The 27,556-nt window shown below is 40.1% G+C and overlaps 1 protein-coding gene and 1 long non-coding RNA gene across 4 annotated transcripts in view; one reads left to right on the top strand and one right to left on the bottom strand.

Moving 5' to 3' along the window:
- Window positions 1-18,294: 18,294 nt before the first annotated feature.
- On the bottom strand, window positions 18,295-19,381 carry LOC137162368 (uncharacterized). Of its 2 annotated transcripts, none has more exons than XR_010922356.1 (3): window positions 19,329-19,381; window positions 18,826-19,063; window positions 18,295-18,454 (listed from the first exon to the last, which is right to left on the bottom strand). It is a non-coding gene; the product is annotated as an uncharacterized lncRNA (long non-coding RNA). The 2 variants fall into 2 exon arrangements; XR_010922357.1 differs by lacking the exon at window positions 19,329-19,381 and adding an exon at window positions 19,177-19,201.
- The window catches only part of AGMO (alkylglycerol monooxygenase), a 245,299-nt gene continuing 236,272 nt past the window's right edge, over window positions 18,530-27,556 (top strand). Inside the window, exons 1-2 of one of the 2 annotated variants that reach the window (XM_067562116.1) lie at window positions 18,530-19,076; window positions 27,320-27,450. In XM_067562116.1, the coding sequence (XP_067418217.1) occupies window positions 18,948-19,076; window positions 27,320-27,450 (260 nt within the window). In that variant the 5' untranslated portion in view covers window positions 18,530-18,947. The remainder of the gene's footprint in view (window positions 19,077-27,319; window positions 27,451-27,556) is intronic. The other variant, XM_067562117.1, reaches the window with a different exon arrangement.

The raw sequence follows: 27,556 nt of genomic DNA on the forward strand, positions 1-27,556 counted from the left end.
TAGACAGGGCCTTAGGCATCCACTGGGTATGTGGACAAACACTATATAGCCAATGAAAATATCAGCGATAAACCTCCACAAGGAGACTTTCATGGAGAAACTCACTCCAGCAGGTTTGCCCATAGAGAAAGGTGATGAGGCCCTTTTTAATGTACAGGAAATTCCACCTGGTGAAAAAAATTATTGCCCATTGGCATGTTAGAAAGTGTTTTATGATCACTCATTGTTTGTCATCATATTAGAGATTAAGCAACCCACTAATGTTATTCCTTATTTTCAAACAAATACAACATGATCTTATATTAGAAAGACAGAAATTTCACTAATATAACTTTTGTGTTATAGTAGTGAATTATAAAATAGTATTTTCATATACTGTGCGCTAAACAGTAGAAAATGGTATTTCTTTTTAAAAAAGAAGGCTAAATAACCCGACTAGTTTGATATTCTATTGCACCAGTCCTGTTTATATCTTATGGAATTATGGTAGCATATTGTGCAAAATAATTATTTTCATATGTAATGTGTTGTATATTATAGATTTGTATTTTTTAAAAATATAAAAGTATACAGGCTTATGGCTAACAAACCAGAAGGTCATCCTTAGTCATGCTATAAGCAGGCACAACGCCATACAGTCACACGTGGGGTAAAATTTGGCCCTAAGTATTTTTATAACAGTTTTTCAAGAGTAAAATTTGCAGATCCAATAGAAGAGATTTCAGTTCTATTTTTACATTGTAGTGTGATATATTGCCAGAGAGTTGTCTAATTGATTTCAAATGCTATGAATGCAATGCTCCAGTCCTCTAGCAGACTTATGATTGATTTCTATGGGAGTTTTGCGTGCCTCTCAGCTGCATGATTGGTTTCTGCGTCTTTTTTTGTGTGCACTGTTGAAACTCAGTCACATGGTAGCTATCAGATCCAAAAATGTTTTGAGTAATATGCAGGGCAAATATCCATTAACAATAGGTAATTTTAAATATCTGTAGACATTTAATTTCTCTGGATATTTTTATACCTACACATGTCTAATATTGGTATTTTTGGGGATTGCCAAAAAAATCTAGTTGAACATACAGACACAATTTCCTACAGTATACACTATTTGTGTTTACTTATGGATAGCATTTTTTTAAAAGTGTTCCTGTTTTGAACATTTATCAAATTATTTGCAAAGCAAGTCACATGTGCAGCTGAAAAAACATTGAAATGTGTACTTGCCAAGGTAAAAGTTTATCTTGAATAGTACCCTTACAAAAAATTGCATATCACTGCCTCAGAAATATACATTCCATCAAGGGGAAAAATGTCAAATATAAGTATGACCCATAAAGAATAGTTTTGTATGTGTATTTCTGTGATTCTTATACATGCTTGCATATAAGCACTGCGGAGAGAAAAATGTTTGCACAGTCTTTTAATTTATAAAGCATACCAACTGCAATTTAGAGAGATATTACATTGCTGTTGCTCCTCCATATAGCATATTTGCTTAAGATGTTTGATTTCCAAAGGTTGAATATTGACAAGAGTATTAAAGACTCCTTGTATAAATAATGCTTTTGCAATAAGCAAGTAAGAACTGTTTCTTCTAAGAAAACAATGGGCCTGATCCAAAGCCATTGACTTCATTGGGCTTTGGACCTGGCCCAAAATACACACACCAGTTTCTAGCCAGTGAACAGTTCAGAATTAAGAACACAGGCAAAGAGTTTCAAAAGTGACTACTGACTTTGCGTGCCTTAATTCAGGGCCCTAATTTTCAGAATGTTCTGAGCACCCATTCTCTGAAAATCAGGGCCTCTTATGGTATCTTAAAATGGGCACCCAAAATCACTTGTCCTATTTGAAAATCTTGCTCAGAAGTTATTTTATTGCTCTTGGTTATGATGAGAGTCTTATAATATTGCGTTCTTATAACTAGCAAGTCATCCTTTTTTACTGAAATATTGTTTTCAAAATCAAAATAAAAGAAATTTGCTATGGTGTGTGGAGTTCCCTTCAGCAATAATCTGAAGGAAACCCTACACATACTATTAGATAAAAAATAGTGAAGCACATTATATAGGGGCAGTTTTAACAGATGTTCATATATGGTTAGGGAAAAAAACTTACTTTCCACTCAGATGTCTGTCTTGAATTTCTCACAGTTTTTGCAGACAGTTTGGCTGGCTTCCAACATACATCGTTGCCTGTCTGGTATGAAAAATGCCATCTGTGGTGCATGGAAGTCCTTCCTTTAAAAGTGGACTGCTAATTATATTTTGGACAGGTGTTACCAAAGTAAAGTCAGGTGTCAAGCATGGTATAACCTTGGAATTGCCTAAAATTACCATATTTTGTTGGGAAAGTACAGCATACCAGAAACTGAAAGGAATTTAAACATAGGTCAGCACAGAGTTTTCTCAGAATTCAGATGATAGTATACACTGTGGTGTATTCACAAACTTTCACAAGCGTAAATCATGTGGGTTGAATCATGTATAAATTTCCCAAAACAAATATCCTCCATAGTTCTTAAATCCTTGATGGCAGTTCCTTTAAGTGTACACTATAACCTTAAGAAACGTCCTGATGTTCTTAGACTCTTTGGACAAGGTAAAAGATGGGGGAAAGAATTTCTTTCTGAACTTTAATGGCTTGGGAGAACTGTTTGTTGAAGAAGGAAGAGAAGATGGCTACATTGTGTGAATGACACCTGCAAATTCAGCCTCACATATGGTCACCCTCCAAACACCTACACTTTAAAGCATTTTTGAGGATGAGGAAGATATTTGATGGGCCAGGATCAGCACATGTCCCATATTAGCTGCAGGAAGAAGATAAAGCTGGCTGCTTCCCCACTGTCTATAGAAAGCCCCACACCCAGGACAACCACCCTTACAGCCTCTGACTTTACAACAGCTAGTCCTGCTCCGCTGACTCCCTCACGGAGTATCAGCTCTTCTTACAGGAGTTGAGGACTTGATACCCAGCTGTTATAGCACTTGCCCCTCCCCTGAAGATGTGTTATATCAGGAGTTAAGGGTTTACCAGTATAAGTACAAGGCTTCCTATTTCCTACAAGGTTTTGAGAAGTACTTTTGTATAATTTATCTTTTGCCTTTTTATACTCTCAGAGCTTACAGTTAATGGTGGTGCTATATATTTTAACAGAATTAAGCTAGGTGCAGTTTTGGGCCCATTCACTAAATGATATCCTTATGTTTTGTAGTTAGATTTTAGGTTGTTTAGTCTTCCTTCAATAATTTGATTGATCACACTTTCTGTGCAATCTCATATGGAACACTCAACAAGATACTTACACTAGACTGGTATAGTGGTAAGGTAAAGAAGCAGTCATGGTAAACTACTGTACATACAGTACCATTCAGTTTTTGCTTAGTCCCAGTACATCTGGATGATTTTGAATTAACAATTTTCCACTATGAAGAACAGTTTTACTTTGATAAAGGACTTCCCTGGGTGTTTTCAACATCATGCTTAGCTTCTGACTTTCTTCGCATCTTGCGATAATGAGATGTACACAAAGCACTGGTATACTGCATTATTATAGGTATCCTTTTTGGCTGAGCCAGACTCCTATTAAATATTACTGTGGAATCTTGAGAGACTACCAAAAATGAATTAAAGACCCAGCAATTGCACAAAGACAATCTTGATGTGGTTGGAGTCAGGATCTGCTAGAATTCAAACCAGACTTCTTAAGGCTAAACTTATCAAAATACCTCAATTGTTACATTAAATAAAAACAAACAAAAAATAGTCAAGAAACACCACATGTCCAAGTTTTATACATAGTGAAGGCCCTAATCTTGCAAACACTTACACATGTGAATTATCCCAGAGACTTCAACAGAGCAACTCTTATGAGTAAAGTTACTTATGTATAACATAATGGTGAAGCACAAGTGGAAAAGAGGGCTGGGGAAATGAATTTAAATTGTAACTATTATTATGCTGGAAGGTGTTAATGGCTTCCATCAATCATAGTCTTGGGTGAAGTCAATAGGTACACTCAGCACACATCACTCAAGCTTAATGAAGGAGCAATGTAATGCCCTTTTGTGCAGTGAGAGCTGAAACGATACATGACACTGCCCAAGGCACTGCCCAGCATGGCCAGGCCTAAGCAGAAGCTAAGCCAGGTGTGCTGAGGGGTTTCACTGGGGCCTAACTGCAAACACAGAAACTGGGGCATTGATTGGTTGCATATACATATTTCTGTGTGTGTCAGAAAGAAGCACAAAGCCAGAAAAGCAGTGGTGAGTGTGATCTTGAGAAGGAGCAAAGACAGAGTTCCTTGGGACAAAGGACAGGCTTGGAAACTGTGAACAAGAAAACTATCTCCTGTTGATTGTTTTTACAGTGTTCAGGTAAATAAACAGGATTGCACCAACTAAATGCCTGACTCCTGTAATCAATTTCTCATCCTAAGGGAAACAACCCGGCAAGGTGAGGACTATTGACTAACCACTTGGGTCAGGGGGCAAGACTATTATAACATGAATAATACAAATATTAATAATATACTGCTATAAAAAGTATCCCTCCACCAACTATATTTTTCGGAGATACCAGACTTACAATATTTGTAGCTCAAGGTAAAAGAAAAGCTTCTCTTAAGCTTTGTCTATATACAAAGGTTGCACTGGTTTAACTGGTACCATTATGTACATCCTTATATGGGTTTCAACAAGAAACCAATACAAACCAGTTTTGGCTATGATGCACAAAGTTTTGAAACCAGTTTAGTGAAACCAATGCAACTGCTATGTTTAGACAAATCCCTTGTGACACTGATTGTGGGCAAAAAAGTAGCAAAATGGAAGACCACATATTTTTCTACAGTAATGGCATGGAAAATAAGTCAATAGATGTTAGAAATAGTCAAAAAATCTATTTATTATAAAGAAAATAGACTTAAACTGCCACCAAATTTGGAATAAACCAAGTGAGCATCTCAACAGATAAGGATGAGTTGCGCTGTTATATATTTACATTTCTAGCTTCTGGGGAAGGATAGGGGCTGTTAAGTTTGGTTTTTGGTTTTCTCAATTTCTGTTTTTTATTAGGGCCTATTGTTTCCATTATGTTATAGGTCCTGCACGGATTTAGTAGAAGGCATTGCATGTTATTATTTTGGTGCTCCGTGTATCTTTTCTAATGCTTTGCTGTATATATATTCTCTTATATGAATTTACTATATTGGTCCCTGAAAATATAATTTAAAGAAAAGAAAAGAAAAGGCTGCATTTAATTATGATCAGGATATAGTTTTAGAGTCAGACGTAGTGATAGGACCAATAATTCTGTGACTAAATTGCTGGTTTTCCAGTGCAGAAATGTTTTTTAACCACACCAGTTTAAAATGGGCTGTTGAAGCCCACTATAAACCCCTGGTACCGAGTCTCAAAGCCCAGGTCAACAGATTTGGGTTTGCAGGGCTCAGGCTGTGGGGCTAAAAATAGCTGTGTAGATGTTTGGGCTTGGGCTGGAGCCCAGGCTCATCCCTCTCCCCTCATGAGTCTCAGAGGATCAGGCTGCAGTGCAAGCCTGAAAATCTACACTGCAGTTTTATAACTCTGCAGCCTGAGTCCCATGAGCCTGAATCAGCTGACCCAGGCCAACTGCAGCCATGCTATGGGTTTTTTATGGCAGTGTAGATATACTCTCTGAAATTAGTTTATTTCGCTCAACGGGACTATGTACAGAATAAAGCACTACTCAGTATGAGTAAGAATAATCAACCATAGACCTTTATTTGTCCCAGTTAGAGCTGTTTGGGAAATGGAATTTTTGTCCTGAAGAAAATTTTGATATTTCAAAATTAGTTTCCATTCCAAATCAGCAAAAAGACCAAAGATACTGAAAAATTTTGTAGAGCAAAAAACATCGTTATAAAGGTTAAAATAAAAAACATTGATATTTTGACTGAAATGAAAAGTGTAATTTGAAATTGATGTTTTGATGTGATATAATATGTTTCATTTTGTTTTTTTAAACCAAGAAACAAAATGACATTGAATGTCAGAATGAAATGAAAACTGTGGTTTTGAAATGTCAATCTGAAATGAAAATTTTCATTTAAACATTTCTTGCCCCAAAACTCAGATTTTTCACTAGAAGTGCTATTTTCCCATTAAAAATTTTGGTTTAGATTAAATTGTTTTTCAGTAGGAACACTTTCTCACAACAAATTTTTCAACCAGCTGTAGTTCCATTGCTCTGTTATGTTTGCTTAGTTTTAGTTTTATGCAGTACTTCTTTGCAGTATAGTTTAAAAAAATGGAGCTGTATTTCCAGCATAGGATTGAGATATTTCAGTTCACCTTATTTTCAAATCAGAGCACATATTCTCGTAGTGTCATAAGGATTGCCAAAGCTGAAGGAAATTGGCAGTTTGTTTAGAATCTACAGCCAGTATTACTATAATACTGCATTGTAATTTTTGAAACCCTCTTAATTTTCTTTTAGTGATAGTGACTACAGCATTCCATTGCTCTTTTTGACTAAAATTCCGATCCAATGGGCCTCTTTTCATCGACTTCAGTGGCTCTAGATCAGGTCCTACAACTGGCGCCACTCTGCATTTGTGTATATTTCAGCTTCCAGAACCAATGCTTGGAAAGAAAGGAATACTGTAGGTTCATCTTTCACAGCTAACACTAGTCTATTAAAAACCTCTTATATATCTGTGATGTTCCTGGAAGGATGATTTATGGCTAGCCGATACAATGACATACTCTGTGTTCCACGTTTTCAGATTTTATTTGTAAAAAAGAAAAAATCCAGGAATTTTTCAGTGTTTATTTTCCAAACATTATAACTGGGATGAAATCAGGTTAAAAATTAAAAAAAAATAAAAATCAGAAAAAATCAGGGGAAAAAGAAAAACAAAAAAAATTTGTAATATACACATTTTACTACAGTATCATTGAAATCTTTCTAATGTACAAAGGTATATTTTGTCTCTCTCAGAGCTAGCAGTTTTTCCAGAAATCCAGGTTTGTGTACGCTTGCATAATTTTCTTCAAAGTATTATAACTCATATTGAGCCTACTACTGTCTTGGAGGTTGCCCTACTTTAAAAATATGCACTCTGCATCAATAGATCCAGGGGGTACACTCAAAGATCACTGTGCCACTTTGCTGAAGTTGGGAAGTGTGTCCTGATGACTGTTCCAAAAAGGCAGCACATCCTGTTTTGCATTGTCAGGCTTAGGCAAGTTCATGTAAGTAGTAAATTCCCCTTTCCGATTCACTGAGTGGTGTACTGAAGGTTTTGAATGCTTTTTTTGTTTTCTTGTGTTCCAGGGTTGGTAAGATTTGCAGAAATAGCTGGATTTCCTCACCGTATGTTTCTTCTACAGCTTTTATGCTCAATTCAGCTGAGCTCAATTCAGCTGAGCTCAATTCAATTGTCAGAATCCAGTAAATGTCTGTATTGGCAAATGTGGTGGCAGTGTTCAGAGAAAACTCCAGTGTTTCTGTGTGTCACACAGTGATTCCAAGTTTTCGACAATGAATTGGTGCACAGAATCTGGCGGTTGTTCTGGTTACTTGCCAGTCTCTTCATAGTTTCTGCTTTAGAACCAACAAACTCAGGATGATCTAGGAGACGCATTAGCACGGTCTATGTACTATTTACGAGGACTGGAAGCGAAGTACAAGCTCATCCACTGATGTTGCACAATAAGTGTAGGTAATCAGCAGTCAGCTCTGCACTCATCTTGCACTGTGTAAAACAAAGCCTTCAACTTGGACGCATGATTGAAAATGGCCCCACATCCTATGGTGCAAGATTTCACATCTTTCATTTCTTCTGTAGCAGTAGCTGCTGACAGCACAACATTAATCAGATGAGCAAGACAGGTAATACATAGCAGCTCTGGTTTCTGATTGAGCTTAATCTCCTGTGCAAACGTAGCCATAAGGAAGCAGAATCTGTGTTAGTTGTGGCCACATTTTCCCAAATTAATTGACACATCTCAAACATGTCAGTTATTTCTGTGTCGACAAAACAGGTGTCAGCAGAGGGGATGAATGTCACATCAGCACTAAACCATGCAGGTTTATTTGCTTTGAAATCAAAAAATAAAACAAAAGGCCAAGAACTGGGTGGTCCAAAGCATCAGGAGACTTGTCAAAACTCAGACTGGACACCACTATTCGTTCCATCAGTTTAGCATTGTCATTTTCTTTCAGATACTTTTGGGTGGAGTTGTCTGCATTAGGAAGGGTTTTTGCTGCCAGACAGTATTGTCACACAAAGTCATCAATAGGCCCCTCTGCAATTAACAGTGGTTATCCGGAGAAACAAAAAGCACGCACAAAATCATTGATGCAATCGTGCTGTGACCTCTCTTTCATTAAAGCCCTGGTGAAAGCTCCTGATATTGACTGTTTATCCCAAAGCTCACTTTCTTCTTTAAGCTTCATGTGTTGTTTGCTTTCAACGCGCTCCTTTATTCTGTCAATGCGAGCAATGACCTCAATGCTGCAGTAATTGCAGTGCAATGCATCCTCTTTACTTCAGTTTTTACTCTTACTGAAAATATCTAAGCACTGATTTTCTTGTTGGTATTCAGCATAGATCTGCATTTTCACCCCATGTTTAGCCTTTTACCTTATCTTTATCTGTGGAGGATTAATTGTTTACATTCAGAGCCACACTTAATGGATGCAAAGAAATAGGTGGGCAGCATCTTCTTGTGATCCAATCATAGCACGATATTAATATTGTTTGATTTTTCCAACCTCCACCGTGTATATGTTCTGTGTTTTACACTTTGGAACTGCTTCAATCTCAGAGCTGCAGGACACAACAATTGTGTAACGCGTTACTGTTTAACAAAAAACAGTATCCAAAAAAAAATACTGAGTAGATTGGTAAATAGGTGTAAATCAATAAAAACTGAACTCCTTTAACAAAAAAACTGGTAATTTATCAATGAAAATTGGTAAAAACTGAAAACATGGAACACTAGACATACTGTTTCTTACTGTGATTATGAAGTATATGTGGCAACATATATCAACAATGTTGCATATATTTTTGTGTATCTTTTAGGGCTCCCAAACATGAGTCTCTTTTTAGGCAAAACTCCTTTATGACTAGATTTTGATTTGTTACACTGGTTTATCCAAAGTTAGTGGAATTACCACAGATTTGTATCCTAACACTGAGGCCTGATTGCCACCTGCTGCAGGAAGAGCAAAAGGGGAGGAACTCTCTGTGTGATTTTCCTCACAGACACTTCTCTCTGACCATTCCTCAAAGGAAGCTGGGTTTACTCTGCTGAGAACTGGCTAGAGGGCAGTCCCCCAAACTGCGTGGCTCCTGGGGGCTCAGCAGGAGGTAAGGGGCATCACCAGTGGCATACTGTGGGAGGGCGGGGGAGGCCTGGGGGAGGCACTGGCCGGGCCCTCGGAGGAGGAGCTGCCCCCGCTGTTGCAGGTGGCCAGGGTCTGGCGGCCACGCTGACCCCATCTCAGGCTTGCCAGCGGCCGAGGGCTCCTGCTGCGGGGGGAGCAAGCATCGTCCTGGCCCCCCTGTGCTGGGCGCAACAAGGAAGCTGCAGGGACCAGAACCCGCCACCCACACAGCGGGGGGGGGGGGGGGTGTGGAGTGGAGGAGAGCGGGAAACGGGCCTGCACATACCCCCCACAGGGCACTGCCGTTGCCACCAACGGAGGGGTGCAAATGCAAGTATCGGCCCCTGGGCACTGGAGACCTATGGTACGCCACTGGGCATCACGAAGAGGTGGTCTCCAGTAGTGAGTTTATGTTTGTTAATATTAAAAGGCCTAATCCAAAACCCACTGAAGCCAATGGAAAGACTTCAATGGGTTTTGGATCAAACCCCAAATCAGTAAGCATTGTGGAACAGGTAAATAAAATCACACACAGAAATGTACAGACATCTTGATCACAGCTGCTATAAAAGTTATTCTGCAACATTAGAAGAATTCCTCATAACTAAATATTACTGACTACATTCCATACTTATGACATTCCAGTTTCAAAGTCTGCATGCTTCACAAACATAAAACAAGATTAGAAACATTCATGAATATATGGAATCCCATTAATGACTTTTGGAACTAAAATGGATAAAATATGTATTTCATAACAAGTATGTTTTGTAATATATAGTTATTTTCCTTAAGCATGTGTGTATATAGGGTTGTAATTTTTATTATCCTTTCATTTTATGTAAATAATAATAAACAAGAAAAAATACAAAATCTCACTCATTGGTAATATGGGACATAAAGTGTATTTACAAACTGCATCAGTCATATTCAGTTCAAGTCATTTATAACTGTAAGGCTGTCTTGGTCTGTTTTATATTACATCCCAAGAAAACTATGTTAAAAGAATATTAAGGTTGCAAAGTCAAACTTTCAAAAGTTAGGAAATGCCAGAATTCAGGTTGCTGTACAACTTTAATTTGGTCTCTGTGTGTGTATGCATTACAATATAGTCTTAATTACATTATCACATGCTATTTTTTCCATAGGACCCTTTGCCAGATGTCTGTGTTAGATTCTCTTGTTCCATTTCATAGCTGTAATTACTTGGGCTTCTTTGTACCCAGTTAATAACAATTTTAACATGATTCCATGTTTGGTAAAACCATATTTTCCTTTTTGTCTAAACATCAGCCTTTGATGATGGATCTTGTCAAAGGCTTTCTGAAAGTCCAAGAACACTACATCCAATGGATCACTCTTGTTCACATATTTGTTGACCCCCTCAAGGAATTCTAAAAGATTGGTGAAGTATGATTTCCCTTTACTAAAGCTGTGCTGGCTCTCCCCCAACAAATCATGTTCATTTATGTGTCTGATAATTCTGTTCATTACTATAGTTTCAACCAATTTGCCTGGTACTGAAGTTACACTTACCAGCCTGTAATTGCCAAGATCACCTCTTTAGCCTTTTTTAAAAATTGGTGTCATATTAGCTATTCTCCACAGTCATCTGGTACAGAAACTGATTTAAGTGATAGGTTACATACTGCACTTAGTATTTCTGCACTTTCATATTCGAGTTTTTTTCAGAAAACTTGGGTGGATACCATCTGGTCCTGGTGACTTATTACTGTTTATCATTTATTCCAAAAACTCCTCTACTGGCACCTCAATCTGGGACAGTTCCTCAGATTTGTCACCTAAAAGAATGGCTCAGGTGTGGGAATCTCTCTCACATCCTCTGCAGTGAAGATCCACACAAAGAATTCATTTAGCTTTTCTGCAATGACTTTGTCTTCCTTGAGTGCTCCTTTAGCACCTTGATTGGCCAGTGGCCCCACTGATTGTTAGGTAGGCTTCCACTTCTGATGCACTTAAAATTTTTTTTGCTGTTAGTTTTTGAGTCTTTTGCTAATTGCTCTTCAAATTCTTTTTTGGCCTGGCTAATTATACTTTTACAATTGACTTGACAGAGTTTATGTTCCTGTTTTCTTCAGTCGAATTTAACTTCCAATTTTTAAAGGATGTCTTTTTGCCTCTAACCTCTTCTTTTACTCTGTTGTTATCCATGATGGCATTTTTTTGGTCCTCTTACTATGTTTTTATTTGGGGCATATGTTTAATTTGAGCCTCCATTATGGTGTTTTTAAAAAGTTTCCATGCAGCTTATAGGCATTTCATTCTTGTAACTGTTCCTTTTGATTTCCATTTAACAAGCTTCCTCATTTTTCTGTAGTTCCTCTTTCTCTAACTGCAGTTCCTCTAAGTGCAACTGTGTTGGGCTTCTTTGGTATTGCCTACCAACAACGATGTTAAATTTAATTATATAATGGTCACTGTTACTGAGCAATTCAGCTATATTCATCTCTTGGACCAGATCCTGTGCTCCACTTAGGACTAAATTAAGAACTGCCTCTCCACTTGGGGGTTCTAGGGCCAGCTGCTTCAAAAAGCAGTCATTAAAGGTGTCTATAAACTTTTATTTCTGCACCCATCCAGAAGTGACAAGTATTCAGTCAATATGGGGATAATTGAAATCGACCATTACTATTGAGTTTTCTATTTCTATAGCCTCTTTAATCTCCCTGAGCATTTCACAATCACCACCACTAGCCTTGTCAGGTGGTCAGTAATATATTCCTATACACTTATTATTCAAGTATGGAATTTCTATCCATAGAAATTCTGTGATACAGTTTTATTCATTTAAGATTTTTACTGTATTTGATCCTATGCTTTCATTCACATGTAATGCCACTCCTCCACCAATATGACCTATTCAGTCATTCCTACATATTTTGTACCCTGATATTACAATGTCCCATTGATTGTCATCTTTCCATCAAGTTTCTGAGGTGCCTATTATATCAATATCCTCATTTAATAACAGGCACTCAAGTTCACCCCTCGTAGTATTTAGACTTCTAGCATTTATAAACAAGCACTTATAAACATTTGTCAGTATTTATTTGTCTGCCTTCATATAATGTAATCAACTTCTATCCTCTCCTTTTTACTAGTATATAGAGAAACCCTGTTAATAGATCCTTCCTATGAGGAAACCCTGTCAATAGATTCTTCCTATGTCTGAACTGCATGCTCCTCCATGCCTGTTGTCTTTCCCCAGCTTTAGTTTAAAAACTCCTCTATAACCTTTTCAGTTTTACACGCCAGCAATCTGGTTCTGTTTTGGTTTAGGTGAAACCCATCCTTCCTGTATAGGCTCCTACTATTAAACCTCAAACCTCAGGCTCTGGGTGTCCTTAGGCCTCTGACTGCTCAGAGCTGGGACTGGATCACTTGATGATTGCCCTGTTCTGTTCATTCCATTTTAAGCATCTGGCATTGGCCACTGTTGGAAGATAGGATACAGGGCTAAATGGACCATTGGTCTGACTCAGTAAGGCCATTTTTATGTTCAAAGGCGGAAAAGATCCAGAGGGCATGTAATCCATCCTCCTAACTTTCCAGGATTGTTCTTTACAGTAAATTTTCAATGCTTTGTCCTATCTAGTTTTAAGAGATTAAGAGGTGGGCCTTCATCTCTTCCCTTTGGAAAATGCCCCAATTCAGTAGTCCATCCCTATTCAGCAAAGTGCATAAGATTGTGCTTATAGTTGTGTCTTTAAATATTTTGTTGAATTAGAGTCTATGTGAAAGCAGAATTCCACGTGAGTACCATAACCACGTGGATACCAAATCGTGCAACACATTGTTTTGATTATAACAACATAAATTGTCACAATCACCAGTTAATTAGTTGTGTCCATCTTCTCTAACTATTTCATAATGTAAATTACTTTGATGTGCCAGATAGCTTCCCTTTTCTTGAATGTGATAGCATGTGCTATACAATACTCACAAAAATATAGTTAGAGTGCAGCACCTCTAAACTCGGCATTCCTAATAAATTATACTGAAGAAAAGCCTTCAGAAACTCAATTCCAAGAAATCATATGGCCCAGACAACATATCAAATGAGATGCTGAAACACAGCACCAAGCATATAAAGTATGCTCTTTTAAAATAATTTAACAGAGCTGGATGGAAAATGAAATTTCCCTCCTATGAAAAATTTGAATTTTTGAAAAAAAATGTTTTGAATCAGGACAAAAAGTCAAAAATTCCAATCTCTATGTGGAGAAAAATTCTGAAAAAAAATCCATTTGGGGAGTGTCACAACAGAATTTTTCAGCTTCCTTCCCAGGCTGCCTCGTGGGCTGACAACAACTACTGTTGTGTTAAATTGAATAGAATAAATGGGACTAGAGAGTCAAAAGGTATTAATGTGACTGTACAATACCAAACAGGTAAACTTGCTTTGGCGTTTCAAGTACAGTTCGCTTAGTCCCGTAACAAAAGCCACCATTGAAAAACTATTTAACCTTTTATTAAAGCTACAGAAAAAAAAAATTAAAAATAATTAAAACATTTTAAATGTAAAATATTAAGTAAGGCAGAGAGTTTACATAGGGGAAAACAACCTTTTCTGACAGTCTCTTAGATGCTATTAAAGATGTGCTTTTTGGGGAAAAGAGAAGTTAGTTGAGATGGGTTGCAGCTTCTATTGTTGCTGTTGCTAAAGTCTGTTCCTGCTTCTTTGAAGACAACCAAGACAACACACACAAAAGGGCAGAGAAAGAAAAGCAAAGATAGAAAATGGAGCTTCTGTCTCTAACTCCTACTTGCAATCTCACTACTGGAAACACATAAGCACAGTACCTGGTCTTATCAGACACTCTGATACTCGGCAAACTTGTAGCAGTATTGGGCTGTTTAAGATATTGCTTTTAGCAACATTTCTGGTAACAGGCTCACAGCAGTATTGCAATAGATACAGTCTTGGCTGGAGAAGCCAGACTCCTAAACAAAAGGCAAAAACAGAGAGATAGGAAAGAGAATATAAATAATGTGAAGAAAAGAAAAGAACACATGAGGGAAGAGATAACAGCAGGAACCCAAGTCTTATATCCCATGTGTTGTTCAGGATTTAGCCAGAACCCGTGGAAGCGGCAATGTGTGTTGGTGGACCCCAGAGTCCAGGAGATGGTGGGGGTGGCAGCTATGATTGTGAAAGCTCACTCCTTTCAATCGCCCCATCGCCACCATCTCTTCCAAAATCTCTTTTTTTAAGGACTCCAAAGATGGGTGAGGGATGGAATAGCCCAACCCTTCAGTATTTTGTCCACCAATTTGGTCTAATTCCCGCACACCAATTTTGGTCCATTAATATCCAGTTCCATTCTCCTCTGGTTTATCAGTCATAATCTTAACACAATCCTTGGGTGGATTCAATACACCTTTTACTTTGGACTAATTAAGTCTTCCTGTCTTTAACCACTGCCTATCTTTTATAAACAATTTTATGTAACAGGCCAAGCTGGACTTTTGTTACGTTAGACACCTTACAGTGCAGGACTTTGCACAACACTGGCCAGGCTTCCATTAAAAGTTTCTATGGTATTGACACAGTCCTATGAAACTGTTTGATTCTGTCTAATCAGCATTTTCTGAGAGAAGTTTTCTGCATTTAACTCAATTTCCCAGATAGACTATCCCAATATAGTCTATTTCAGATAGACTATCCCAATATAGAAAAGTGCAGATTTTCTCAACTGAAACAGCTCCAGGGGTATCTGTTTTAGCAGCAACATCAACAAACCTCTGCAACATCCTCAATAAAAGACTAATTCAGTATCTCACCAACCACAACATAATCCATGAAAGCCAAACTAGTTTCCTAGTTAGAATAGTTGAAATAATAGTATTTCTATAGTTGGAATAATGTATAAAAAATCTTTTCCCTCCAATAGTCATCATTCACTGATTTAAAGCTTGTTTCCATATTCAAGAATAGCATTAAATAATTAAAGCAAACTAGCTCCTGCTCAGATCTGGATACAATTCAGCCCAAAACAGACTGTTCTGTCCAACCGACTTTCAACCTATTTAAATGCCCTTTATGAATTTATTATTTAGTGCAGGTGCAGTACTCTGAATAGACCCAATCAGGATGTGTCTGGATCTGCTCTGTTCATAGAGTGGGTAATAGAGAGTTCTTCAAAGAAAACAAAAATATGATCTGCTATGATAATCTTGGGCTGGTTTCCTAATTTCCTTTAAGTAGACAAGAAGCTTTAGTTACCTTGGTTACCAGAGTGATCTATTAGTCAACAATAGAATCCCAGTTTTAGACACAACATACTTCTACGTTTTTGATTGCAGCATAAGAATGGAAAACATCTAGTTTCCTATTTTAATTTTTTGCAGAGCCACTGTTTGGGGTCAGCATTACTAGTCATTGTTTGGGAGAAGAGTTAGGTCCTCTGCTATAGCAATATTACTGGATGGTTTATTTTCCATTTCTCTCTTATACAAGTAAATCACTGGAAACCCTTGCTCCAAGGTTTGAAATCTTAAGCCGTGAGCATTCAGCTACATTCACAGAGCTAGAACCAGGATGCCTGCCCAAATCCCAGACCTTATCCAGGGATTCACAGTGATAATCTGGAGAATGGAATCTTTCTTCTTTTCCTTCTCCATTGAGGTCCAATAGAGCTACTCCATGACCACTACTGGAGTCTAGGGAGATCCAGATAGAACTAAAATTTGCTGTCCTTCCACCAGAGAAAGGTGGTGGGTACTGTGGTACCACCTGCCCATTCTCAAGGAGTGAATTCTTACTCACAGAGGGATTGTAAAACACACACTCCCGTGCCACAGAGGGACAGTCAAGTTGTAATTCTTTCCTTTAGGTCTGGTCTACAGTACAAAGTTAGGTCTTTGTAAGTTGTCTTGTGTCAACCTAGCTGTGCATGTGTCTATACCAGTGGTTCTCAAATGGTGTTCCGTGGACTGTGTTGAAGGGTTCCGTGAAGAAGCGGAACCGTGCTGCCGAAATTTAGAAAAATCAGGTGCCGCCGAACAGCTGTTCGCATGCAGCCGAACAGCTGATGGGGCCGCCGAACAGCTGTTCGCGCGCCACTGAACAGCTGATGGTGCCACCAAGCAGCTGTTCGCGCGCCGCCGAACACCTGATGGGGCCGCCGAAAATGGCTGAGAAAGCGCGGCACTGCGCCGCTGAAAAGAGGAAGATTTTCTCCACTTTTCGGCGGAGGGCATGGCAGGGGTGCGCAAGAGTTCCGGGGGCATGGCATGGGCGCGCAAAGGTTCTGGGGGGGGAAATAAAATTGAGAAAAACTGGTCTATACTCAAATTTGTCTCCTGCAGACATAAATGCCCTGTTACGGCAATGCAGTAACACCACCTCCCCAAACGGCATCGAGCTATGGTTGATCTACTGTAGTTAACGCAGTGTGAATATAGACACTGCGTGACTTATGGCAACCCTAGCAGCTGTCCCACGGTGCCTGACACAGACTGCTCTAGTCATAATTGTGAACTCCACAACCCAGGGCTCATGGAGACCAGAAGCCACACACCCCTTTAAAAGCCCCACATATTTTTTAAATGCCTTTTCCTGATTGCCCAGTTTGGTGAACACCTAGCAGTTCTCTTTCGTTGTGTGCAACTGCCCAACTGACCAAGCCGGCTACATGCTCCAGTCACACTTCTGCCTGGAGTAGACAGAAAGTATTGGATCTGCTGGGCTTGTAGGTAGAGGAGGCTATGCAGGCCAGCCACAGCTATGGAGTAGTTGTAGAAACATGGACATTTACCAGCATGGGGTATGCAGGTGAAGAAATATGACAGGGATCAGCAGCAGTGCCACGTGAAAACAAAGGAAATGTGGCAGGCATATCAGAAGGCAAGGGCGACCAATAGTGGATGTGGCACTGAGCCACAGACCTGCCACTTTTACAATGAGATGCATGTCTTACTTGGCAGACCACACCAGCACCCCGCAGACTACCATGCTTATCTCTGAGAAGCCCAACACACACACACCTCTGTTGTGAACAGTGAGGAGGAGGATGTGGGACATGCAATTTGGGTCTCCAGCTGTGCTGTGAGCCAGAATCTGTTTGAGACTCCACCCCCAGTCCAATCAGCCCCGGTAGCTGAGCTCAGGTGTGCCTGATGCAGCGGAGGGAACTTTGGGTAAGTGTGTGAATGCATTTTCCACTATTTATCTGTTTAAATGCACAAATGGTGCCTGACCCGACCGTAGCAGGACACAGGTATCAACTTTTCATTAATTTATTCATTTTAGAAGAGGTAGTGGTACAACAAAGCGGTAACATTGCTAACTGCTTTTCATTTCCCTGTAGAGTTAGGTGTGTGTGTGTGTGTGGGGGAGCCATACAGAGCAATTTGTGTATGTACATAGGGATGTCCCTTGAATGCTTCTGAGAGATCTCAATGAAACTTTCATGGAGGCACTGGGCAGTCCTCTCCTAGAGGTTTCTAGGGATGGCTGCCTTATTTCTTCATCTATGGTAGGACATATCCCATGCCAATCCGTGATGACTTTAGCAGGCACCATTGCAGTAAACAGGCTAGAGGTATGCAGGCCCTGAGTGGTTTTGGATTGCTAGCAGCAACTGTGCTCTCTGTGCCTTTGTTCTAGCCCATACCTGGTACATTTTTCTGATTTTAATTAATTCCTTCCCAAATGACAACATACTGGCTAGTCCTTCTGATTCTCCTTAGTGGCGGACATGTCTTTCCTGAGTGTCCTCAAGTGGGACAAGCACAAGCAAAAATGGAACATGAGAAAGTGTGTGAAACAGCCCAGAAACAGAAGCAAAATACGTCTTGAAAAGTAGAGCTAGTAAAAAAATGACAATTTTTCTTAAAAATTATTTATCAACATTTTTTGATTTTTCAAAACATTTTGTCCACTCTGTAAGCAGGTCAAAACCCTGCAAAATACTGTGTGTGTTTTCTTAAAAAACAGCTGAAAACTCCAAAATGTGGACACCCGGGAACTGTCAGTGGCTTTTGGAGAAACCAGCAGGCTCTTCTTTTAAGCCCAACGCCTCGGGCTCTCTCTCATTCCCAGGAGCTGGAGGCAAGGAAATGGTTTAGTGCATTTGAAGTGCCCCAAACTTGCAACGACAGAAAAAAGCGGCAGCTAAACGCACTAACGCATCCCCGAGCAAGGAAAGGGTTTTGATTGAGAAAACCCTTAGCGGGAGGCCTAAAATAAACAACAAATCCGGAAGCAGGAGAAATCGGAGAAGCGAAACTTTGTTTTCTCTCTTCTTTTGTAGATCAGCGCCCTTGGAGAAGTGTCCTGTGCCCCAGGGCAGGGCAGGGCAGGACACGTGGCGTGCTGACCTGGCCTGGCCTGGCGGGGAGGGAGGGATTAGGGGATTGCAAACTCGGCTCGGCTCGGCTCGGGCGGAGGGGAAGGGAGCGGGCTGCGTTATTCACCTGCTTAGCAGGCTCGGTTCCGCCTCTTCCCCGCGGACAGACTTTCGACCGGAGCAACTCACTTTTCTCCCCGCCCATCGCCAGGGAGGCAGCGGCGCGGGGGTTCCGTGAGAGCCGGAGCCATGGACGGGCCCGCAGCCCCCCAGGGAGGCCTCTCGCTGCCCCAGCAGTTCCGCATGATGTTCTACGCGCTGCAGCCCAATGAAAGCGCCTTCCCCAGCCTCGAGGAGGTGCCCGACTATGTGAATAAGGTGAGAGTGGAGCGGGGAGCTGGGTTAGCTAGAGGACAGGAGAGCTCTCCTGCCTATCCTCTGCCGTCCCCTGCCCCTCGCAGCCCCCGCCCGCCCTCACCTGCTCCGCTCTCTGCCTCTTGCACTCCCCATCCACCCTCACCTACCACTCTCACTCTGCCCCTTGTACCCTTGCCTGCCCTCACCCTGGCCTTTCTCTGCCCACCCGCCTGCCCTTACTTGCCTCTTTCTCAGCCCTTTACACCCCCTCACCTGCCCCAGCCCTTTGCCTCTCAGTTTGCCCCTCACACACCAGCTGCCCTTTACAGCCCTTCACTCCTTTCTCTGCTTGTCCCTCCCTGACCCTGATTTCACTGGCACCCCTCCTCTCAGCATTACCATTCTCAAGCTGTCAAAAATGAGTCTTGTCCTTCTCCAAATTATGAGATTGTCATAAAAACCATGTGATTTTAAAAGGTTGCCTTTTTATTTGCCTTCTAGTTTCTGAGCCTTAGGGTGCATTAGGTTCCTGTTTTCAAGCTTTCTTTGCAACCATGGGGGCTGGGAACTGTTGGTTCTGGACACTTTGTGATCAGTGTGGATACCAGTGAGACATGCCCGATTTGCAGATCAATAAGGTTTAATGTGCAAGGTTTTCTATAAATATACTTGTTAGATACAAAGCCTAAAATTAACGACAATATATCATACACACTAAGCCAACTGAAAGGTGTCATGCTACAGGGGTCAAAATAGCTAAGCAAAGCAATTGAATGCTATGCTAAGCCTGTAGAACAGAGGTCAAGCAATTCAACTTGTACTGGGCCTCCAACAGGAACTTTTATTTTAAATGGAAGCTGAGATTTCCATGCTATCTCTTGGTACCAGCAGCTGTGGTTTTAAGAGAAACCGCAAATACGGTGAGACGGGTGATAACATTGCGAGATTTGACAACCTTGCTGGATATAGCTGGTGAAAAACTGAAATGGCTAGCTTTGGGGGAGGGGGGCGGGCGGGGGAAACAGATATTATTTTTCCTTATGGAGCTTGAGATAGTACTGTACAATGCTTCCAGAATATGCAGACACACCTGTCTGCTCTGAAGAGCTTGCCACCTCACTGGGAAAAAGAAGAAAGAAAGTGACTATTTCCATTTAAAATAGTGAAGATAGATAAAATGAAGGAGAGAGAGTCAGCTCAGACTTGTTCTGAGCTATGTGCACTCCAGCTTTGGTTAACTTTCAAATGTTCTGTTCCACTCCTAGAGCCAGTCAAAGACTTGCTGTACCAGATGCTAGGGATGGATTCATTGTTTTATTATTATCTGTAATGCAGGAGCACCCAGAAGCCTCAATTCTAATGAAGCCCTTTGTGCAAGACACTGTTCTCCTGAGATGGACTTTAGCTGACTAGGGAGGGAAATACTTCTAGTACAGAGGTTGGCACAACTGATTAAGAGAACTTTAAACTAGGAATTTGGAGGCGTTGGTTGGGAGATGCCTGGGTAATCGCCACGCCTTATTTAACATTGAGAGGGAGGAGAATGAATGATAGCTGACCGGTTCCTTCACCAAATAGTTGCTGAAACAACAAGAGGGGATGCCATTTTAGATTTGGTATTGGTGAGTAGTGAGGACCACATAGAACTGGTTGTAGGGGACAACCTGAGTTCGAGTGACTATGAGCTAATTCAGTTCAAACTAACTGGAAGGATAAACAAAAATAGATCTGTGTCTAGGATCTTTGACTTCAAAAGGGCAAACTTTACAAAAATTAAGGGCCTTAATTAGGGAAATGGACTGGACTGAAGAACTCATGGATTAAAGGCGGAGGAGGCTTGGAATTACTTCAAGTCAAAATTGCAGAAACTATCTGAAGCCTGCATCCCAAGGAAGGGGAAAAATTCATAGGCAAGAGTTGTAGACCAAGCTGGAGGAGCAAGCATCTTAGACAGGTGATTAAGAGAAAGCAGAAAGCCTACAAGGAGTGGAAAATGGGAGGGATGAGCAATTAAAGCCATCTCTTGGAGGTCAGAACATGTAGGGATAAAGTGAGAAATGCTAAAATCCAAGTAGAGTTGGACCTTGCAAAGGGAATTAAAACCAATAGTAAAAGGTTCTATAGCTGTATAAATGGGAAGAAAACAAAGAAAGAAGTGGGAGAGCTAAGCACTGAGAATGGGATGGAGGTTAAGGATAATCTATGTATGGTCCAATATCTAAACAAATATTTTGCCTCTGTTTTTAATGAGGCTAATGAAGAGCTTAGGGATAATGGCAGGTTGGCTAATGGGAATGAGGATATGGAGGTAGAAATTACCACATCCAAGGTAGAAGCCAAACTTGAACCACTTAATGGGACTAAATCGGGGGAGCTCGATAATCTCCATCCAAGAATATTAAAGGAACTGGCACATTAAATTGCAAGCCTGTTACCAAGGATTATTAATGAATCTGTAAACTCAGAGGTTATACCGTATGACTGGAGAATTGCTAACATAGTTCCCATATTTAAGAAAGGGAAAAAAGAGATCTGGGTAATTACAGGCCTGTTAGTTTGACCTCAGTAGTATGCAAAGTCTTGGAACAAATTCTGAAAGAGAAAGTAGTTAAGGACATTGAGGTTAATGGTAATTGGGACAAAATATAACATGGTTTTATAAAAGGTAGATCATGCCAGACCAACCTGATCTCCTTCTTTGTTAAGATGACAGATTTCTTAGACAAAGGGAATGCAGTGGATCTAATTTACTTAGATTTCATTAAGTCATTTGATACAGTTCCACATGGGGAATTATTAGTTAAATTGGAAATGGTGGGGATTAGTATGAAAATTGAAAGGTGGATAAGGAACTGGCTAAAAGGGAGACTACAATGGGTTATACTGAAAGGTGACTGTCAAGCTGGAGGGAGGTTACTAGTGGAATTCCTCAGGGATTGGTCTTGGGACCAATCTTATTTAAACTTTTTATTACTGACCTTTGCACAAAAAATGGGTGTGTGCTAATAAAGTTTGTGGATGACACAAAGTTGGGAGGTATTGCTAATAGAGAGAAAGCCTGGGATATCATACAAGAAGATCTGGATGACCTAGTAAATTGGAGTAATAGAAATAGGATGAAATGTAATAGTGGAAAGTGCAAGGTCATGCATTTAGGGACTAATAACAAACATTTTTGCTATAACCTGGGGATGCATTAGTTGGAAGTGACAGAGGAGGAGAAAGAGTTTGGTGTATAGGTTGATCACAGGATGACTATGAGCTGCCAATATGATGTGGCCATGGAAAAAAGCTAATGCTGTCCTAGGATGCATCAGGTGAGGTATTTCTCGTAGAGATAGGGAGGTGTTAGTACCATTATACAAGGTGCTGGTGAGACCTCATCTGGAATACTGTGTGCAGTTCTGGTCTCCTATGTTTAAAAAGATGAATTCAAACTAGAACAAGTACAGAGAAGGGCTACTAGGATGATCCGAGGAATGGAAAACCTGTCTTATGAGAGGAGACTCAAAGAGCTTGGCTTGTTTAGTCTAACCAAGGGAAGGTTGAGGGGAGATATGTTTGCTCTCTATAAATACATCAGAGGGATAAATACCAGGGAGGGAGAAGAATTATTTAAATTCAGCACCAATGCGGACAGAAGAATTTATAATCTGGCCATCAGGAGGTTTAGACTTGAAATTAGATGAAGGTTTCTAACCATCAGAGTGAAGTTCTGGAACAGCCTTCCAAGAGAAGCAGGCAAGAAACCTAGCTGGCTTCAAGCCGGAGTTTGATAAATCATTGTGGGGGATGGTATGATGGGACAGCCTAATTTGGCAATTAACTAATCTTTGACTACTAGCTGTAAATACACCCAATGACCTGTGATGGGATGTTAGATGGGGTGGGTTTTGAGTTACTACAGAAAATTCTTTCTGGGTATCTGGCTGGTGAGTCTTGCCCACATGCTTAGGGTTTAGCTGGTTGCCATAGTTGGGGTTGGAAGGGAATTTTCCCCCAGGGCAGACTGGCATAGGTGCCTGGGGGGTTTTCACCTTCCTCTGCAGCATGGAGCATGGGTCACTTGCTGGTGGATTCTCTGTAGCTTGAAGTTTTTAAACCATTATTTGAGGTCTTCAATAATTCAGTCATATATCGGGGTCTATTACAGGAGTGGGTGGGTGAGGTTCTGTGGCCTGTGTTATCCAGGGGGTCAGACTAGATGATCATAATGGTTTCTTCTGACCTTAAAGTCTATGAAATATGTAGGCCGTGGCTACCCTAGAAAAAGCTTACCCATATAGCTATACCGGCAAACCCTCTTAGTGGAGAGACAGCTTATGCTGGCAAAAAAGTGCTTCAGTCTGTATAGCAAAATAAGGTATACTGGCAAAGGCATTTTTATCAAGTTATAACTGTGATTGCACTAGCGCTTTTGCCAGTATAAATTACCCTCCACCCTTCCCCCCCATTGACACTGGCAAAAGTTTCTGTGCTGGGCATAATAAATGACAGGTCTTTCCTTAAAGAGCTTACAATATAACAGGTGGATGAGGCAAGCAAGCAATTAAGGGAATGGATTGTGGGGGAGTGAGTGAAAAATAAAGTGCTTTAGTACAATCTAGCTGAGTACAAGGAGTTGGAGAATTTACCAAGCCAACTGAAGTGTTTCTGTGCCTTCTAAATCTCTTGAAACTCTCCAGCACTGCTACTGCTGTTGATGAGCAGAGAGAGCAGAACTGCAAAGCAGAGAGTAGGGTCCCCTTTAAGACATGGAGCCTAAAACTATTAGGTATCGCTACCTTTAATATCAGCCTCTGGCTATAATGATGTTTTGAGGCAGTGCCTTATGGAGAACCTCCTCACCAAAACTTCAGGCAAAAGAAAGGGTGTTTGGATTCCATTTGGGATGCTGGTCCTGGACCATATTCAGGGGCTCCATTTTTCTATATCATTGTGTGGCTAGATGAATTGGAAAGTCCCCTTTCCCTTAATTATCAAAAGGAAAAGGGAAATTTCTCTGTACTTTTCTTCTCTCAAGTATCTGGGATGTTGCGATGTGGAGTGGTGGTTTTTCTGTCCCTCATTGAGCTTCCTGTCTAATGTGGGTATAAGAAGATGGAGGTAGACTCTGTTTCTTGAGTCCTCCCATAGCCCCACAAAAGGGCAGCTCTAATGCTTGACTCTGCTTCTGCTCATAGATTTTGCAGCAGCAGTTTCTCTCTGCTTCTACTACTTTGAAAAGATACGAGCAGCATCAGAGACACTGAATGTCTGTGTTCAGATTCAGGAATACATAAAATTGCCAGCCTGAAGTGTTCAAAAACCATGAATCAGCACCCCCTCCCCCCGCCGTCGTCCTCTCCCCACCGTCATGAAATTGGCTTTAAAGATCATGAGGGTTTTTATTTTTTTTTTAAGTGGCTTTGTTTTTATTTGCATTCTTATTTGTGAGCCTGTTGAATGTACTCAGTTCATGTTTTTAGGTTTTTTTGTTCTTCCGTGAGGGCTAGAAACTTTTATTTCGTTTTCAGTGAAAGCTGGATTCTCATGTAATCATTTTACAGGAGTTTAGACTTTAAGAAAACACCAAATACTGTGAGACTCTCAATAATGTCGCAAGACTTTGCACAGTGGAAAAAAACATTGTATCAGGATACATTCCATTCATATGGATAATATTATTTTGCAAAGAGGTAGACACTTTTTTTTAAAATGACACTTTACGTTCTGCAGAAATTGATGATTTAAGTGCCCACTCTCAACAAGGATAGCTTCCTCCTCCATGCCGAGAGTGGGCTCTTCAGGCTACAGATTAAGGCTAAATGGAGTGCATATCAATCACAAACACTGTCCCAAACCCACTTAAAGTATTTCTGCTGATGGGCAAAAAGGTAGGAATTGGAAATGGGGAAGTGAGGGAAGCACTTTTAGAGCTTGAAACCTGGGTTAGTTGATCCCTTTGATTTGCTTTTTGACAACAAGGATGTTTGTCGGTGTGGGAGGGGAGCAGCAGTTGCTGTGGACTGAGATGCTCGGATCCATAAATGAGAACTCTTTTTCACTGGCAAGTTCCCTGATTGGCAAGTGGGTAAGACAATATGAATGGTGCCCCCTTTGCCTGCATAGGAGTGTCTGACACCTCACTCCTGTCTGTCATTCGGTAAATACTGTCGGGTGGCTGACTGTGCCACAACCACACAGTGGGAAATAGATGCTCAAAGCAATAGTTATAAAGGGGTTGCAGTTGTGACAATAGTGTACAAAAGTGAAATATTTCAAGCAGCAAATAGCTGTGTACAGCAGAACCATGTTTTTTCTATTCAACATTCTCCCTTCATCCTTAAAGGGCCCCAAATTGGTGTCCTTCTCTGGGTCTGTGCAATTTGCTGCTCCATAGCTCAGTCCCATGCTGCAGTATGACAGCCCAGATCTGGCTCCCAGTATTGAGGTCAATGGTCCCTTACCAGGACTGGGCGTTAATAAGCCAGTTCTTCTCCCTGCTGTCTATATACTCATTTTTAAAAACTTGTCATTGAGCCTTGGTTGAGAGGATGGGAAATGTGCTTGTTATAGCTATTTTTCTAACATAATGTTATATTTTTAATCATATCTCAGAAAAAAAATCACATTTCCTATTTAGGTTTGAAGCAGGTGGTACAAAAAAAGGGAATATGATTTTATTGAGAACTCTCTAGGATTGTTGTATTTCAAACCAAAAAAATGGGCTATTTATATTTATGTATTTATGGTTTATTTGTCCCAAATTATCAGTGTTACCTGTTTAGTTTTGTTCAAGGAAGGAAACCTTTGAGGCATTTTGTGGGCTTTAAATCATTCGGTTTCCATTCCTTCCAAAAGGTTTCACATAATAATTTAGAGTCCAGTCCTGTAAACACTGCTAGGCATAGTGCTTTAAAAACTTCATTGCAACAACTTAGGACAGTCAAGGCCTGTATATTCCACTACTGTGGAATTTGTCAGAGAATTCATCCCTTCCCTCATATTTGGGAAGATAATATTAAAACTGGAACTAAGTGCAGTGTTGCCTTCTTGAGTCTTTGCATAGCAAGAAACAATCATTCTGATTGGTTTAATCCACCTACCACATTCATCTCAATTGGTGATTAATTCTGAATTCTAATGAGGGAAGTGTAAAGGTCAACCTTGTTATCTGCAGTATTTGACACCAGATATTTCTGGCAGAGACACCCATCTAATGCGCTCATCCCACTATCTCTGCTGCCTCTTGTACCTTCCCAGTGCCAAAAGCCTCAAATGATCCCTCCCCAGTTGCCCAAACCTCCTGTTTCCTTCCTGACCACATTTATAAGGGAGTTATACATTATCAGTACAAAAATCTGCTGTGCATTAAAAACTGGAAATGTGGGGAGAATATAAAACAAAGGTGCTAAGTAGTAAACTCTGCAGTAGCAGAGCAAATCTAACAGTAGCAAATATTGTGTTCCATTTAAACGTTTGTAGGATTATGTCTTTAATCTGAACAGAGATAGCTGATGGTACCAGCACTGATTTTTTTCATACCCTTGAATTCAAACATAAGCACAAACTGCACAAACATAATCATAAGTTTATCTTAAAATTTCAGTTAAAATCAATGAAGCAGTGCCAATGTAACTTTTTTAGTTCTTCAGTGTTTGGTGAATTGAGGTCATTATTTTCTTCCCAGTGACTCATAGTATACACAGTGTCCATTCATTCACTTGTAATCTCAAGATGTTGCTGATATGGCTAGAAAAGGATTTCAGCTGTACAAAACAGTTTCTGGATCTTATGGAAAAGTTCCCGTAGCCAAAGACAGCAGTATAACTCCCCATTCAAACAGACTAAAGGAGAGATCCTTTCATATATGGAAATGCCATCCAGAATGAGACCATCTGGAACATTTGTGACAATATATCTCAACTATACCTATACATTCATTAAACACTTGTCACGATGACATAAAATAATCAAGTCTCATTTGCTTACAAATTAAATCAATATATTTTTATTAAACTTTTCCAAGGTATAATTAATTTATTTTAATATTCAGATCCGTTGTTGTCATATGAGTGTTGCTAAGACTTTTCACACCTTAGCCAGTTACATCTCTAGACACAATGGTATTGCAAATAATAAATAAAAGAGAAAACTTGAGGAAAGCCATTCTAAAATGTCATTATGATATCTTCTAACATGTGATGCTATTCTGAGTACCCTGCTTGCTATATTAGGAAATTTATGCGACATTGCATTTATGTTGTAACTGTTCTTTCCAGGCTACTCCGCTTTTCTGTGTCTTGATGCTGTTGGAGTTTGTTGTCAGTTGGATTTGGAGTCACCAGGCACCAGGTCGGATCAATGACAGCATAACTTCTCTCTCTGCGGGAGTCCTGTCTCGACTTCCAGAGTAAGTGTGACTGTTGTATTGGTTTGGTTCATTCCTCATTTGTGGGAGGAGGAAGAATACCTCATAAATATTTTAAAAGGTTGTAGTTAACCCAAATGAATTAATC

The sequence above is a fragment of the Emydura macquarii genome, unplaced genomic scaffold, assembly GCF_026122565.2.
Source record: "Emydura macquarii macquarii isolate MOO-44397 ecotype Brisbane River unplaced genomic scaffold, CSIRO-AGI_Emac_v2 contig_2422, whole genome shotgun sequence".
NCBI lineage: Eukaryota > Metazoa > Chordata > Testudines > Chelidae > Emydura > Emydura macquarii.